General features: G+C 25.2%; 1 protein-coding gene across 2 annotated transcripts in view; it reads right to left on the bottom strand.

Moving 5' to 3' along the window:
- Nucleotides 1-467: 467 nt before the first annotated feature.
- LOC145837930 (superkiller complex protein 3-like) overlaps nt 468-17,894 on the bottom strand; it is a 41,453-nt gene continuing 24,026 nt past the window's right edge. Inside the window, exons 18-30 of one of the 2 annotated variants that reach the window (XM_082945424.1) lie at nt 17,321-17,411; nt 15,447-15,582; nt 15,083-15,238; nt 12,391-12,535; nt 8,446-8,587; nt 7,888-8,050; nt 7,429-7,656; nt 7,004-7,102; nt 6,696-6,861; nt 6,499-6,630; nt 2,785-3,053; nt 1,022-1,157; nt 468-788 (exon numbers count right to left, since the gene is read on the bottom strand). In XM_082945424.1, coding sequence (XP_082801550.1) covers nt 720-788; nt 1,022-1,157; nt 2,785-3,053; nt 6,499-6,630; nt 6,696-6,861; nt 7,004-7,102; nt 7,429-7,656; nt 7,888-8,050; nt 8,446-8,587; nt 12,391-12,535; nt 15,083-15,238; nt 15,447-15,582; nt 17,321-17,411 — 1,932 coding nt within the window. In that variant the 3' untranslated portion in view covers nt 468-719. Of the gene's footprint in view, nt 789-1,021; nt 1,158-2,784; nt 3,054-6,498; nt 6,631-6,695; nt 6,862-7,003; nt 7,103-7,428; nt 7,657-7,887; nt 8,054-8,445; nt 8,588-12,390; nt 12,536-15,082; nt 15,239-15,446; nt 15,583-17,320; nt 17,412-17,894 lie in introns of both variants that reach the window. The other variant, XM_082945423.1, reaches the window with a different exon arrangement.

Below are 17,894 nucleotides of genomic sequence, written 5' to 3' on the forward strand. Positions count from 1 at the left end.
AAAATGAGTTATTAACCAGCATAGAAGCAATTTTTTATTCAAAAGGGGGGCGATCATAAAAAATACTTTTGAAAAGCCTGTTATAAAACAATGAACTTGACAGGATATAAATAAGCTTTTTTACTTTTTTAAGGAAATTAATCTATTACATAAAATACTTAAACTACTTCTGTAAAAAAAACTTATACTCAATATTAATATTTTAGTTGTAAAATTGTCTTTTTTTCGTGTAATTCATTGAAATTAAAGTTAAACTATAAAAAATTTATATTTCTTTATAAAAAAATATAACAAAAATTAAAATAGTAGTAACCACCCAATTAAAAAAAAATTCACAAAAACATTAAAAATTGAGCAATGACTTAAAATTTAGGTATAAAACTTAACCCTACAGTTAGTTTAAAATGTGTCGTTTTTTATGTATACTTATTTTGCTAAAATATTATCCAAAAAAATCCTTACTATTCGTAAAAAACTGTATTGTATTCACTTATAAAAAATATGCAAGTATAATCTAAAAAATGATAGTTTTCCAAACTTAATAAGATTTTAAATACTTTAAAACAATACAAAAGTAAGCTTTGTTTTACGAATATTTAAATAAAAATCTAACTGGAAAACCTAGAAAAAAATTTATTGGCTATAATGAATTATCATCTAAACACTAATTATAGAACCTTTAAGTTTGACCCTAATTTCAATAATTGAAAAAAAATCTATTAAATAAAAATTTGAGATAACTTTTGTAGATCATTTTCATCAAATTCTTTCCAAGCATCCCGCAGTCGCTGAAAATATAAACTTGTTGATTATCAATTATATATTTTAATAAGGTGTTAAATAAGCTGACAAATAACAAGTCGTAAACCATAAAAACTAAATTTGAACAATTTTGGTATGAAAAAGCTATACTGTTAATAAACATGTAGATTAAAAATAACTTTTAAAACCTAATTTAAATAACAAAAAGTTAATAATAAGATAACTTGAGTTCAAAACTAAATAAAAATTCTGTTATTACCCCTAGCTCTAAGTCATCTTCTTTTTCAACGTAGCCTCTGTATAGGTACCAAACAGTAAAGTATAATGATAAGTCTTCAGTTTTTTTATCAATGATTAGACTTTTAAACACTTTTGTAAAGATGTATCTTGATTTTCTAAATATACAAAAACATATCAATCAAAAAATTCTGAATACTGTTTTAAATAGTCTAAATATCGAAAACTTTTTATTTCCTTTGTTAATAAGCTTTCTAAACCATATTATAAAAATAATTTGTGATCAAAAATATAGAAGTGTATAGTTTTTTAACTATACAAAATAAGTTTTAACATAAAAACTTCTCTTCCAGCAGTTGAGATCTCTCTATTTGTTTTCTTAAAACAAAAACATATAATAAAAACGTAATGTTAAAAACTATCTAAAATACGCCATAAGCAGAGAAAAATATTATATAGTATATGAAAAACAGAGTAAAACAATTTTTCACATTTCCATATTTATAATACTATTTTATCAAAACATGACAAAAACAAATAGTTTACAGGACTGCTTAAAGAATACAACATTTATAGTTTATTTTGACGAATAAATAAACTAATTCTAAGTTTTTTTTAAGTCAAACTATTTTTTTATTTAAAAAAAATATATTGAAAAGGGTTGCAATAAGTTTTTTGAACATTTTTCCAGGTTTTTATAAGTACTTTTTTTTGTTCTTTTTGTTTTTGTATAAAAATAAATTTAACGTAAGAAACTGTTTTGAATAGTATAAAATATTGAAAAGATACTGTAATGCTACTTTAATTTTGATTTATAATATACAAAATTATAAGCATTTTGTGAATCAATAAACCTGCAACTTTCTCATTGAATACAAGTCGAAAACTTTGTTTGTTACTTTAGAAATAAAGTAAAAGTATATAAATAAAATTTTAAATAGTACAATTTTTTGTATATGATAGGTTTTTGTATCTTAACTATTTTTCATTATTCTACCTGTAAAATGTTTTTTAATGCCAACATTTCTAAATTTTCTACATATTTTCTTCGAAATTCCAGTTTTTTTTCCTTAATTGTCAAACTCCAGGCTTTAAGGCAATCCTGATACTGTTTTTATATTTTTAGCTAGGTAAAATATCAGTTCATAAATTAAAAATCATACCTTCTTCAATTTATTTTATAGCGCAAAATTAGTTTTTGACATAAGTGTTATAATTAAATCAACATTTCATTTTATAATTTTAAAGTTTGTGAATAAATATGGGATTTTTTGTAAAAACAAATATCATTAAATTGTAACTTTCAAGTATCGAAAACAAATATTATAAAAATAAACAAAAAAAAGTTATTACAAGGAGTTACATTATCTTAAATTCTTTTAAAAGAATATTTTATTTACAATTTCTTGCAGTAATTGGTGAAAGCGATGTGCTTTAATATGTTGTTTACAAACACAATAAATTTAAGGTGCTTCTTTGACTTAAGCTCTAAGATACTTATTAGTATTCTTTGATCATTTGTGTTCAACTGTAGTCATGTATCTTTGTGCTTTTTAGTTCATGAAAATAAAAGATTAGTCACTGAATTTGTATATTAATCTATATGTTTCTATACCCTATCTACTCTATTACACATAAGCAACCTTCTATTAAGATAGTGTATTTAAAACCTAAAACACTGCAACCAATTTTAACTACTAACAAGTAAGTATAGTTTTTAAAATAAATAATTCAATTGACACTCATTCGTTTACATAATTCACGTTTTAAATTCACAAATTAAACCTGTAGTTTCCCTCTCTTATTTTCACTAGGGCCTGTATTGCCATGACAACTGGAGGAAGAGGGGGAGCGTCGTCATTGTCACCCCTGTTGTTGAGCTTTTGCAGGACAGACGAAGCTCGGTCTTTCAGCCACAAAGTTCCATCCGCGTCATTTTCATCCGCATCCAAGCACGTTTTTAATGCTGCTAATTGGTCATTTATATTTCCGCTTTCTAGCAGTTCAAATGCGGTATTGTGGTTGGAAGAGCAATTCAGAACATGTGTTGCTAACTGAAATATGTTATTTTACCCATAGTACTTTTGCGTGAATTTACCAATTACTATTATCAATTGATAATAATTCATAAAAACAGTATACATGAAATTCTCAATACTTGATGGTTTTTAAACAACTTTTTTTCAGTAGCACAAAATTAAATGAACCAAGACCTTTTTTAATTCTTTTCTTCTGCTAATTAATCAAGTTTTATATTAATCTTATATTTCGGAAGATTTACCTATATCATATTTTAAATTCTGTATTTAATAGGATTGAACTAGACACAAGTTCATAGTTTCCAAAAAGTTCAAGTTCATTGTTTAAGAAACAAATAACATTTTTAAAAATATATTTATTAAGCTTCTAAAAATTAAGCGTAAAGTTCTTGTTGTACTTAATATTTATTTAGTACGTACCAGGGGCGTAGCGTGGGATGGGACACTGGCGGATGCGTGCCACCCAAAAATAGATAAAATAGGTATTAAAAAAATGTAATATTTTTATCCTTTATTGTTTATATTTCTGCTTAATTTGTCTTTGTTCAGCTATGTTTATCTAGTATTCGAAGAGTAAAACGAAATTTTGAATACCAATTAGTGACAAGTTAGGGAAATTACCCAGTATACTGATTCGGTGCGTAATTGCGAATGAGCACCGATGTTGATGAAAAACTCCATAAGGAAACGTATTATAACTTCATTGACTTCATAAGAATTTAGACTCAAAAAGTACGCAACTAGTTTGTGCACCGCAGTAGTATAAATTTATGACAGTTTTTTCTTCAAGGACAAATACTAACATTTTGCTAACAAACCATAAAGCTAAACCTGATTTATAGTGATAATGATTCAAGAATAAAAATATTTTAGTAAAAGTAGCAATAAATTACTACTAATAAAAAAATAGATTGATAATAAGAATAAAAAATGTTAACAACATAATTTAAAAAAATAAATAACAAAAAACAAAAAATATAAGTAAATAAATAAGTTAAAACAATTAATAAACAAACAGTTCTTACTGTGATTACAGTGTTAATCTCACTATACAAAAAGTATTGTTTATATTTACTTAAAATTAAAATTTTAATTAAAAGTAGTTTCTTTTTTATTAAGATAACAAATAAATCAAACTTTATTATTCTATCAGCCATAAAGTTTAAAAATTAATCAATTTTTGTAGCAAGTTATTTTAAAATTTTCAGTCACATCATGAATAAATTTATAGCAACTTGTAAAACAGGTCTTTTTCAATTAATTTTTAATCTAAAAAACATAATTGATTAATTTTAAATATAAGTGTATTTAGTTATAAATTAAATTTTAAATGGTATTTAAAAACATTTTCTTTCTACCAAGTGTTCGTAATATTTAAAAAATGCTATTCTCTAAAGATCTTAGAAAAACTGAATTTAAGATAAGTGAAAAGTTATATTTCTTGTAAATTTTTAAAAGCATTGAAACAATTGACCTTAAAAAAATATCTTTTAAACATTTTGTTTTGTATCAGAAAAATTTAGTAAATCTTTCCACACACTCAGGACAACTCAGGATTTTATGAAGTTTTGAAAAACTTTAGTATGACTCAGTAGAGATCAGGATAACTCAGAATACTTTAAGTATTTTTAAGCTTAGGCTCACTAAGGATATATTTGTTTTTTTTTTAACTCAGGGTAGTTTTAGTGTTTTTAAAAGCTTTCTTGAATTTTTTTTTAGAGTAGATATGACATTTTTTAAATTTAGTTGCATTTTATGTTGTTGTAGAGCCTAGTTTCTATTATTTTAAAAACAATAAAAAAAGTTTTTTAAAAGAATTTAAAATGCTTAAGACACATGACATTATTAAACTAACTCAGGACAGTTATTTTGACTCAAAGAGTGGCAAGGCAATCCTGATATCTTCAAACTTAATTGTTTTTTGTTCTATTTTGTAAAATGTGTTTTACTAAAAAAAATTAAAAATTTGTTTTCACCGATTTTTAGATTATTACTAAAAAAATATGCAAAGTAATATTGTATGGAATGTTGCAAATCTAAAAAAATTTCAGATAGGAAAATTATCTGAAGTTAAAAAGCTTGAATTGAAAAATAGCAGACCAACACCAAATATTGCTATTTCTCTAGATTGCAGTTCAAATGGTATGAAATTTTTTTACCCACCCCCCCTACGGCCTTGATTTTTATACTTTTTATTTTGAAAAATTGTGAATTAGTTGTACTAAATAAATTATATAAATATAACTATATTGTTGGTTGAGTCATAAAGGGTTTTATTTATATTTTTATTATCAACAAAAACAAATAATGACACATTTATTTAAAAGCTGTACTTTTAAAATAACTTTATTAAAAGAAATATAATTTGTTTTACAAATTCTATGCTTTGTCTGACTTAAATTAGATTTTATTTTGTTATTTTTTTCAAAAATATTTAGCTATCTTATATAAAAAAAAATAGTTTTTGTAGATACTCAGATATTCATATATTTTGTAGATAGATATCTGTTCTTTAGGTAATCAGTTTTACTGTCATTACGTTTCAAACTTGCCATAAAACTGTTTTTCATTATGTCATGTGTTCTACATTTTTCATTTTATGTTTCTTTTTTGACAAATTTTGATTTGTATTTCATTAAAATTCAAAAAAAGCAATAAGCTAAGTTCACCTTGCTTTAACTTTGTTATAATTCAGATTTAATTTTTTAGCATTAACACCTAACTTACATTAAATAAGCAAGCAATCTATTCAATTTATAAAATTTCACTTTCTTTTACTAAAAAATAATTTTGTGTAATATATAATATGCAATGAGGTGTTGTTATCACTGTTGTATTGTATATTTAAAAGATTGATATTTTTTTCGTAAATAAAACATATACTTTCGTTTGATTGAATATATTCATTTTTAACGATATAAAGTTTACTGTAAGTAGTAAAAACAATTTTTAATAAGTAAGTTTACATTTGTGTAAGTATAAGTAATTCTAATGAAATTTATACTTTTTTTTAATTGTTTAGTTTTGTAATATATAATTATTTTTTAAAACAGTTACTTCGTACTTATTTTACTTAATGAATTTAATTCATTTATATTACTTAGAAAAAGATCTTTTTATAGCTGATTATAAAAGTAGGGGACTTTTTGAGAAAAAAAACTTGCGCACCCCTACCAAAATACCACGCTAGGCCACTGGTACGTACCATAAGTATATTAAAACAAAACGTTTAAAAACATTTTAAGCACTATATTATTATACACTCAAGATTTTAAACAACTTAAAAAGTTTATATAATCTTAATACTATATGTTCATTAATTTGATACTTACTAACTGAAATAAATGTCTTATACAATATTTTAGTTTAGCATAAACAAAGATAAAACAAGATGTTAAAACAACCATTAAGTTATATAAGTTAAAAATAATAAAGTACAGACAACAATAAAAACTCAAACCTGCTTTGAACTTTCAGATTTACTAAAATACTTTAGCTTATTAGTTTCTTCACCACTAGCAACATAACGGCTATTTCTAATAAATTTACTCCAAATTTCAAACATTTCCATTTGTTCTTTCGTTAAACTTTCCTGTAATTTTAATTGTATGAATACTTAAAAAAATTACGCAATTAAAAATAAAAAACAAAACTAACTGATATGTTTTTCATATCGATAGTATTTCCATCCATGAGTTGTTGATGAACCATATTACAACAAGACCATTCTTTTAACTTCCGTACATTAAGTAAGTTAGAGTCACATTGTGATAAAACTTTCTTTATACACAAACTTTCAGATTTGTTGTTTTTATTTTGTAACCTGTGCATCATAAATTAAGTACTACTACGTTTTATTTTATTAAAAAATTTGTCATAATTTTTTCAATGTCTCTTAAAAATAATTAACATAGCTGATTAGTTATATAAATATTTTAATTTTTCAAATACGTTAAAAAACTAACTTTTTTATGACATTCAGAGATTGTAGGGCAGCAGCCAATAACACCCAGGACTCCTTTTCATGAGGATATTTATGAACAAATTTTTGAATTTCTTTAGACCTGTATAATCAAATAAATATTTTCGTTGTACTAGTAGATTTTAAAAATCGTAAACATAATATATTTGTTTTCCTTCTACGAAGTACAGATATTTAATTATTTTCTAATAATATAATTTATAGTATATAAGTGTACTATAGCAAGAAATCATAAGAAAACATACTCAAGCAAAAAAATATAACTAAAACCAAAACAAATTTAAACTGTTTTATCGTACTTATTAAAATAATAATAAAATATTTAACATAATATACATGTTTATTATTCAGAAATACGTAAATTTATTTGAGCAACTTTAAAGATTAAAGTATAAATTTCAAACAAACCTAAATAGTTCATGCTTGTTTTGAAGTGGGGCAGAAATCTTACACAACTCATTTTTCAATTTTAAATTATATTCATTTTTATTAGAATTTTTGTTATTCAATAGTTGTGCCTCATAAAACTTATTTAGTGTTTCATTAGAAGATTCTCTTATTAGTCCAGAGTTTTTAGACTTACTCATTGACAAAACCTCAGTTAACAAGTTTTGCAATTCCCAGCTTTCTGGATTTCTGTAAAAATTTAAGTATTTAGTATGCTTTTATTTTAAAAAAAAATTCAGATAGAAAATTTTATTCTAATTAAATTAATTGTATTAGTTATAGCTCTATAAAAATTAGTCAACTCAAAATAAGTATGAGAAATTTGTTTCATTCTCTGCTAGTAGTACTATATACGAGATCAAACTCGTAGCATAAGAAAAGTCTTTAATCACGTCAATCGATTATAAACACAAGGCTGACCTTCTAACTTGCTCACGAGCAAAATTTTCACACTCTTCTTGTCCTTTTAGTTTATACAAACCGCAAAGCTGTGACGTAATGTCAGACAAACTTTTCTCAGAATCGTTGACACTTTGCATCATCCACATGCTAGCTTCCATTTCTTTATTTTCCTCCAAAACAGCTGCTTGTTCAAAATTTTTGGTATTTTTTTAGCTTTTAAAATTATCAAATAGTTAAAATAAAAAGTAAGGTAAAGTTATAAAATTCTTTACAACTAACAATAGTTAATCTTTAATCTACATGACAATCTTTGTATCACCAATTGAAATCAAAAGAGATTATTTTTTATATGTTTTCGATCTTATTTTAACTATAAAATGATTATTAAAATATATAAAAATTATTGATATACAGTTTTTTAGTACAAATCATGACTTTAGTTCCACTTTTTTAAATTTATCATTTGTGTAAAAACTAAATAAAAAGTTTTCAATAAATTGAAATTGGTTTTTAAGTATCCATTTATTAGTTTCAATATATAAACAAAATCAAAAATAAATGAAACATTTAAGATACCTATTGTATTTATGTATCCATACATTTCTGCTTCATTTAATATTGATTTACACTCTTCAATTTTTCCACATTTCCACAGATGCATAGCTAATGACACTTTAGCTTGTTGTAAAGATGTTTTATTCTCAGAAAGATTAATAGCCTGAAAAAATAAATAAACTATTTTTACTAGAACTGTTATAGATAGAATTTTTAAGTTAAATACATTCATTGTCCAATTTATTTCAGATGCCAAAAATTTCTTGAGAACTTCATAGATTTTTCTACTATGTTAATTCGATTTGAGGTAATATTTAAATAACTTATACGTTCACACTTTTATATAATCTTGTTAAAATATTAATTTGTTGATTAATTATACTTGGTATTTGTCTTATGATATTTTTTAGGTGGCTAGAACAACTATTAATATACATAATTTTGGCGTTCTGCCTTTTATAAGGCATATAGGAGAGATCATACAAGTTGAGCTTCACATCCAGGTAGTCAGTTGTGATCATTAGTGATTCAACAATGACTCGTAACCCCATAGACTTGAAGAAGGCGTGCGTTTGTTTTTTTAGCATTTCAACTTTAATGCCAGAAGAATTAGGCAGTACAGCTAGACCATCGTCCCTGTACAATCAAACTTTTTCTTAACCAAAAATATTTTTTAACCCGTCTAACAAAAAAATTCCTACTAATTCACATAATTCTGCACCAATAAACTAACCCTGCGCTACACCAGCTCTCTTTTTGATGTAACTATATATACATATATATATATATAAGTTTATTTCAAGATGTAAAACTCAAAGGACTCGAGTTTCGTTCCTATGCACTCATCAGCTTCAAAACAAGTTTAAAACAAAGCACAAAACAAAACACAAATAAAAGTTAAAAAACTCAGCATAAATAGAAATCACTATTCTGAATAATTTCTGAATTAATATACTATTCATTCACTCGAGCCCTTTGAGTTTTACATCTTGAAATAAACTTTTTTATTAATAAAGCCCTTAAGGTGGGCTCAGTGTGAAAGATTTAATTTATCAAGTTAAATAACTTAATTCTATATATATATATATGTATAATTTAATGAAATGGCGATTTTAAAAATTCTGGAACATATGTTTCATAAAGCTTTAATTTTTCATAAAGCTTTAATCATCAGCCAGTTAAATTCAAAATAAAAAGCACTGTACTAAACAAAGATACAAAAGTTATGCAAAAAAACAAAAAACAGTATGACGTAATATTGTACATTACAAATATTCAGTACAAAAATCGATCTACCTTCTAACTAATCAAACAACTAAAATCAACGAAAACAACAGTTAATTGACTATAAAATGCTTCAAAATTTGTTGTGTTTTAAGAGAAGCTTTTTTATATGTCGACAAGACGATATAAATTCGCTCCTCTTATTTAAACAACCTTCCTTTTTTAACGCATACATAACGGCTGTTGATTCTTTTAAGCACAGCCTACAAACAGGGTTGTTACCATCTGCTATTGGCTGTGCTCTTTTTATCACCTCCCAAGTTAATTTAAAATCAATGTTTTTGCGCTTAAGGCCGCAAACATACTTCGAAAGCTCAGTTTCATTTTCGTATACACCACCTTTAAAGGATTTTTTATGGTTGGCATACCAAAATCTGAATTGAGTAGAGCATAAGCCGATGTAGAACTTCTTTTCAAGGTCAGAGTTAACTGTTGCCTTGTAAATAATGTTCTCTGACCGGCAATTGCCCCCCTTCAAATTGTATTTGCAGCCACCGGCGTAATTACACTGATTTTTGATTAAATTACTTTTGTTTAAAATCCTTTGATTATGTGACTTAATCAATCTCTCCAAATTCGCCATACATGAATAACTGATTCGCATATTATGTTTGTTAAATATCTTTGATAATGGGTTATTTTTGTTGAAATGTTTTTTTACTAGATTTATAAATTCTCTGCCGATGTTTGTTTTAACTGAAGTACAGAATGGGGGATTATACCAAATTATATTTCGCTTTCTTTTACTTTTATTGGTCGTTTTGTTTTTTTGCTCCGTTGTTTCAAAATTAAGTTTATCATTGTAACCGCATTTTTTCATTATTAGTTCGTAATCTTGTTTTGTCTTTAAAAAGTTTTCTTCGTTGCTTGATCTTTTATTTAAACGTTTATTAATTATTTTTGGTATTTGGTTTATAATATTTTTTGGGTGGCTAGAATATTTATTTATATACATAATTTTTGCGTTTTGCTTTTTATAAGGCATATAGGAGAGATCATGCAAGTTGAGCTTCACATCCAGGTAGTCAGTCGTCAACATTGGTGATTCAATAGTGACTCTTAACCCCATAGACTTGAAGAAGGCGTGCGTTTGTTTTTTTAGCTTTCAACTATAAAGCCAGAAGAATTGGGCAGTACAGCTAGACCATCGTCCCTGTACAACCCAACTCTTTCTAAACCAAAGATATTCTTCAACCCATCTAACAAAAAAAGACCTACTAATTCACATAACTCTGCACCCATGAACGATCCCTGCGCTACATCAAAAAGAGAGCTGGTGTTATTTGCTCTCTTCTTTTGCCACAGGTTTCCTTGTTCATAAAGTACTGATTTACATGCGTTTTTTATTAGACTTAAGTCTTCAGTAGGTACGCTAGTATAAATACCAGCAAATTTTAGTGATTTTATTACCAATTCTTCGCTGATAGAAGGATAAAAATCGACTACATCAAACTTAAAAAAGCTGTACGTTTGTTTTTCCAAACCAGTGAACCAATAAGAATTTTATAGTCAATTAACTGTTGTTTTCGTTGATTTTAGTTGTTTGATTAGTTAGAAGGTAGATCGATTTTTGTACTGAATATTTGTAATGTACAATATTACGTCATACTGTTTTTTGTTTTTTTGCATAACTTTTGTATCTTTGTTTAGTACAGTGCTTTTTATTTTGAATTTAACTGGCTGATGATTAAAGCTTTATGAAAAATTAAAGCTTTATGAAACATATGTTCCAGAATTTTTAAAATCGCCATTTCAATAAATTATTTAAAAGCCCTTCAAGTGGGCTCAGTTGAAAGTGTTTAAGTTTAAACATTAACCTTATTATATATATATATATATATATATATAAGATGTAACGTTAAAAGGCGTTAAATCCTAGAGATCCTGATAAGCTAAGCTTATCGGAATATATACCACAGATGATTTTGTGTTAAAACTTTATTCCGACGAACGGCATTTCACTGCTCTCAAATGAATTTAAGAACAGATCTACGGAGTCTTAAAAAAGCTCTAAGAATTAATTTAAGCTTCTTAGAGATTTTTGAGACTCCGTAGATCTGTTCTTAAATTTATTTGAGATCAGTAAAACGTCGTTAGTCGGAATAAAGTTTTAACACAAAAACATGTGGTATAAATATATTTATTTATTTATCTATAATATAAAAAACAACTAATTTTTGTATAGTTTACTCAGTTTCAATGTTTAACACATATCTTCAGAACGAAATAAAGTACATAGCAAACATTTTAAAGAATCACACAAAAAACACATGACGTTTTAAATAAAATTGAATATTTTTAGTCAATTTATCTTAAAATCAACTTATGTACAAGTTAACTTATTTTTTTCTTTGTTTGTTCTTGTTTTTGGTGTAACTTTATTGTTTTTTTTTTGTTATCAATTAGTGGTTTTTGTACTTTTAAAAAAGATGTTTTGATTGTGGAGACAGAACTGCTGCCTTTCTTTTCTTTTATTTAATGATAAATTTTTTTTAATTTTTTCGATTTCGTACTTTTGTAAGCAACATAAATGGCATGTTTTGTTGTTTTTCGGTTTTGTTTTAGTTCTGCAGAGTATTTCCCATTTTAAATTACAGTCTTTGTTTGCGTTTTGTAAATATATATATATTGATATATTTATCTATATTGATATATATATATATATCAATGTTTTAAAATTACTTTATTGTAGACAATTTCAGCTTCTTTATTCTCTTGAGCTTTGCTTAAAACGCATCCAAGTACTATATAATGCCAGAAATTTAGTTGTTCATTCCCACTGATTTTTTTATAAACTTCTACTGCTTCAATATTCTTAGAGTTTCGACTGCGAATTTAAACATGATTATTGAAGTATAAATAACTTGAAAACTTGGAAGTAGTTGAAAATAGAATACTAAGAATAAATCAGAGTTGCCACTCGTTTTTCAAAAAATTTTCCAGATTTTTGAAGGCACATCTTTTTTTGATAACTTTTAGTAGTAAGTTGTTATTTAGTAGAAAAAAATTTCTGTTCAAAAGATATAAATTATTTCAAAGTTACTGTAAGTATTGCAATCTATTTTTTTTAATGGAACCTGTATTAAATTCTTCTAAGAATCTGTTCAAAAGCCGTTATGTTGGTTTAATACAAAGAGCTAAAAGTCTACTTAAATTTTTTCTTAGTTTGAACGTGTTATCTTTTAATAATTCTTGTTACACTATTTCATTAAATTATTATTTTAAATTTTTAAAGTTGCAATAATTAGTTTAAATATTTAAAAAAAATTAAACATGAATTAAGTCCTAGAAGTAAGTGCAAGAACTGAAATAAAATCTAACAAGTATGCAGAACTAAAATTTGTTATAACTTACTTTTTTTTTTGATTTCTACTTGCTTTTATTGACACTTATGTTTCACAACAATTTTTAAAGTAAAACTAAACAAAAAGTAACTTTAAATCAACAGAACCTAAGTTGTAGGAAAGGAAAAATAAAAATAAAAAACGACATTTACCTTTAAAAAAATTTAAATCGTTAAATATAAAAGTAGCTTTTAAAAACAATTTAAATCCTAGAGAAAGATACTTAAGAACGTTTTGAACAAAATGATATTTAACTATTTAAATGGAAATCAGAAACTATTTGCAAAAAGTAAACATTGTTAACAAATAAAACTTCAAAATAAAAATATAAATAGTAATAAAGTTAATTCTGGAACTACATCTGGAAGGTCTTCACTTAAGGCTCACTGCAATAAAACTGACTTCTTCTCACCATACTCATACATACTATTTATCCCATCATGATAACTACTTACATCAGTTTTATTTTCTCTTGCTATTTTATTACTCATTACATTAATACTTTGCCTAAGTTGAATGATTTTATATTTATCATTTTTAACTAAATAAAACAGCAAGTGAAACTGCTATTTCATCAAAATAAACATAGATTGTAACTAATCTAAATACAGTGCTTATTCACTTATCCGGACACGTTGGGCAAGATTTTTCTATAAACATGTCCGGATAACCAAAAATCCGGAAAGGTACAAAAAATCAGTTTTTTCATAACATAATATGAATTTGAACAATGCTTGCTAAAAATGACCCAGAATGTTCATCGTAAATTAAACGGTGTAATTCAGAGGCATTTTATAAGAGTATTTGACCAGTTATTGGACTATCCTTCTCACGTTCCCGACGAAACCAGATATAAAGGGCGCTGTCCAACTTTTTAAACCAGCCTCCCGCTACTTTTTTTGTTTTTGTGGCTTTAATTAATCCAAGCTCCTCCTTTTCTGCTTTAAACTTTTTAAACTTTTCTTCATTTTTGGAAATGTCGTACAAAGTTGACCTGCCTATACTGAACTGCTTCATTATAAAATACTTTGGCAAATAGTTTTTTACCGTTTTCACACTTCTAGTTAGTTTTTAATGGTTAGTGCAACTCGTTTTCTTTTTTTAGAACTCTTGTCCATTTCTAAAACCTGGTATGTTAAGTGCGTCGAATTTATATAACTTTTAAAAATATATATATAGTCATGTATCTCATCTTAAACAAAAAGTGTTTGAATTAACAACTTTTGTAATGTTTTATTTATAGAATTTATAAAAAAAATTTTGAATTTTCTTCTGACTGAAACTGTCCGGATAAGTGAGCGTCCGGATAAGTGAATAAGAACTGTAATACTTTTCAAGGTTTTAAAAAAAAAAATTCTAATTTTAAGAAAAAATTAATTTGTTTTTAGTATATTAAATTTATTTTGTGCTAAAGTAGTGGAGAATGACATTAAAATGTGCATCGTTTACTTTACTACATTTTTTGTTTAAAAAAATTTGAAGAGTTTTGTGTTCACTTCATATTTTTCTGTAAAAAAATTTAAATATTTTTGTTACAAGTACAAAAAATATTTTTATTTCTTTCCTAATGACTTCCACTCACTAACAATATCAACAAAAAGTTAATGTTAAAACGTTATTGTTTTCATAACAACAAAGTTAGCTAAAACTACAGATTTATAAGTGATAAAAACTAAAATTATTTTAATTTTATCTATTTTATTAAAGTTAACAAAAACTCAAACTTAAAAAACTCTAGGTTTTTCAAGGTTTTTTTTTTGCTTAAATTGTAAAACTCCAGGTTTTTCCAGGTTTACAGGTAAAGTGGCAACCCTGCTTAACACATTGTTTGTAATCAACATTGTTTGTAATCACATTGTATAGACAAAAATTAATATGAAACAACTTCTACTTTAACTATGTTATCTTTAAAAATTGTTCTTAAAAAAAATCTAGATCGAATAATTAAACAAACAAAAACAATTTACCTACCCAAAAAATCTTTAAAAATAGAACATCAAACAGAATTTTTTAGAGATTTTAAAGCTTACCTTAATGTTTTTGCATAAGTAATTGCAATGTTAATAGACATTTTGTCACTTTTTTTATCACCTAACAGCTTGTATGAATTTTTGTACGCTACCTCTGCATCTCTCCACAAGTTATCTTGCTCAAATAGAAAACCAAGTGCCATCCAAGAAGCAGACCTTTAGAATATATTTTTTACAAACTGAAAGCTATAAATTATTTAAATTAAATTGAAAATATTTAATAAAAACCTTTTTAAGTTTTCAAACAATTATAACATAGCATGAATTTTCTAACAAATTCCACAAATTCAAACTAGTTGTAAATATAATAACTTCTATATGTTTTATTTTAATAAAAAAAAATTAACTAAAACAAATCATTTACCGATCAAAACTTCTTAGACAAAACGTCCACACTTTTGGTATAGTGGTTATGATTTTCCTCAACTCGTTTGCATTTTGTTTGTTTTGAACAGACTTCGGGTAACTCGCAATAGTGTGACACAACCACCAAGTGTACCCTAAGTTTCTCAATTTAAAATTCTATATTTTCATAAACAGAAAAAATCAATTTAGTATACATTACGGCTAAAAAAGGTTTGAAAAAGCATATATAATAACCAATATAATTTTGTAACTTAAACATTTGAAAGCTTTCATAATCGAAGTACAACATTAGTACTAATCACTAGAAAAGAGAGATGTTTAAGATATTTTTACGATAATCCTTTATTTTTTAAATATTTTTTTATAATTTTATTGTACTCAGTAGTATTGAGCTGATTTGAATACTTGTACAGTCTTTATATATATATATTGAGATATGCTTTTAAACTCTACTTTTATTTCCGTTATAAATAATATGTCTTTAACTTTTTTTTTTCGGATTCTAAATTAATTTTATACAACATTATTTGCGCGGTATTTTTTAATATTAAAAAAATACAAATAATTATCTAACCTTAACCTCGAAGCTTTAAGGAAGACGTATTATTGTAAAAATAAATTGAGATGGGATATCAAATCAATTTTCAATTAAATTTCATAGTCACTTATTGAAGATAAAATGAGTTAAAAAGAAACAAAGAAAGATATATATCCTCTAAAGCAGAACTTTAAGACAAATACATTAGGGCATATCTCTAAGGGTAAATCAAAATGGTTTCTGTTAAATAAGACAAGTAAGGCTAAAATAAAATTGAATGTAGTTGATCAACTTTTTTTAAGTAGAAAAATTAACGAAACCGTAGCTTTAACAGTAAAATTAAACTTAAGATCAAGTAATTGCAAGTAAGTTCAATAAATGACTTAACGAAAATTGGATGTAGTTGATCAACTTTTTTTAAGTAGAAAAATTAACCAAACCGTAGCTTTAACAGTAAAATTAAACTTAAGATCAAGTAATTGCAAGTAAGTTCAATAAATGACTTAACGAAAATTGGATGTAGTTGATCAACTTTTTTTAAGTAGAAAAATTAACCAAACCGTAGCTTTAACAGTAAAATTAAACTTTAGATCAAGTAATTGCAAGTAAGTTCAATAAATGACTTACCTTCAAATTATCAAACAAAGCTAAAAAGTACATCAGTTTAAATTTAACAGTTGAGCTTAAAAAGTTAACTGAAATTTACCTCTAAAGAAGTTTACAAAACAAGCTAAATTAAGACTGAATAAGTAAACAATAGAAATTAAAGATCTTCTAAAACAGCTAAATATAATAATAAAACAAAATCAAGTATAACAATTTTTCTAAAAGTCTGTAGTAAATTTGCACCTCTAAATTTCTAAACATTGCCACAAAGAATTAACAAACTAATAGGTGTTTAAGTTGCACACCTAAACAGGCCTTATGAAATTTTGTTTTTTAAGATCCTGGACTGACAAAGATCTTTTGAAAAAATCCTTCAAATTAATGATACGTTTTAATTTACTAGTAATATTTAAAAACAACACTTAATAAAAGTTTTAATACCGACTATAAAAGCTTCTTTTTTTTTTTAATTATCGTAAACTGTTCTTAAAAAAGAAAAAATTAACATAAAAAGAAAAAAACAGGTTACAGTTTAACATTTAAACTGTATATTAAAAAATAAATAATATAAGTTTGTTTTAACTTATTTAACTTGTTGTAACTTATTTGTTATTACCTTATTTCAGTAAAACAATTTAAGTTTTTATATTTAAAAATAAATACCCGATTGTAATTATACAAAATTTTGCTGTTTTAAAGCCATAAAATACTGATTCATTAATTCATACCAGATATAGCTTGACTGTTATATGACAGTTCAGTAGAGTGTCTAAAAAGATCCATTGCTTCTGATGGTTTTATTTCTTCTGCTATCAGTGCCTAAATCGTATTGTTTGTAAATTTTAAAAACTTAGAACCTAATTGATTTAAAATAATGCAGATTCTAACTTTAACTAACAGTTAATAAAAGTTAAATTTTACTGACTAAAAAAGTAATTTATAAATAATTACAAAAAAAATAACTTTAAGTACTACAGGATACAATTGTAAATACAGCTAAGTATTTTTTTATGCCAAATTTTCAATTTTTGTTGTTAAGTAAAACTTCATGTATAAAGCTTATCACTATCAAAGATTTCAATGCCTTTTTCAAAGTTTTAGAAGCTCAGACTTATTTAGAATTTAGTTACTACAATTAAAGATTTTAATTTTAATTTCTCTGTGACAACAGTAAAACTATTGCTTAATTAAAAGGAAATAATTGAAAACATAGTATACCTTTGAATTATATTCATGGTTAAATAAACCTACTCTGTTTCGAAACAAAGTTTATATTATATATTGTATCTAATCTTAAATAAA

This window comes from Thalia democratica, chromosome 6 (genome assembly GCF_965202585.1).
Source record: "Thalia democratica chromosome 6, ktThaDemo2.hap1.1, whole genome shotgun sequence".
Taxonomy (NCBI): Eukaryota; Metazoa; Chordata; class Thaliacea; order Salpida; family Salpidae; genus Thalia; species Thalia democratica.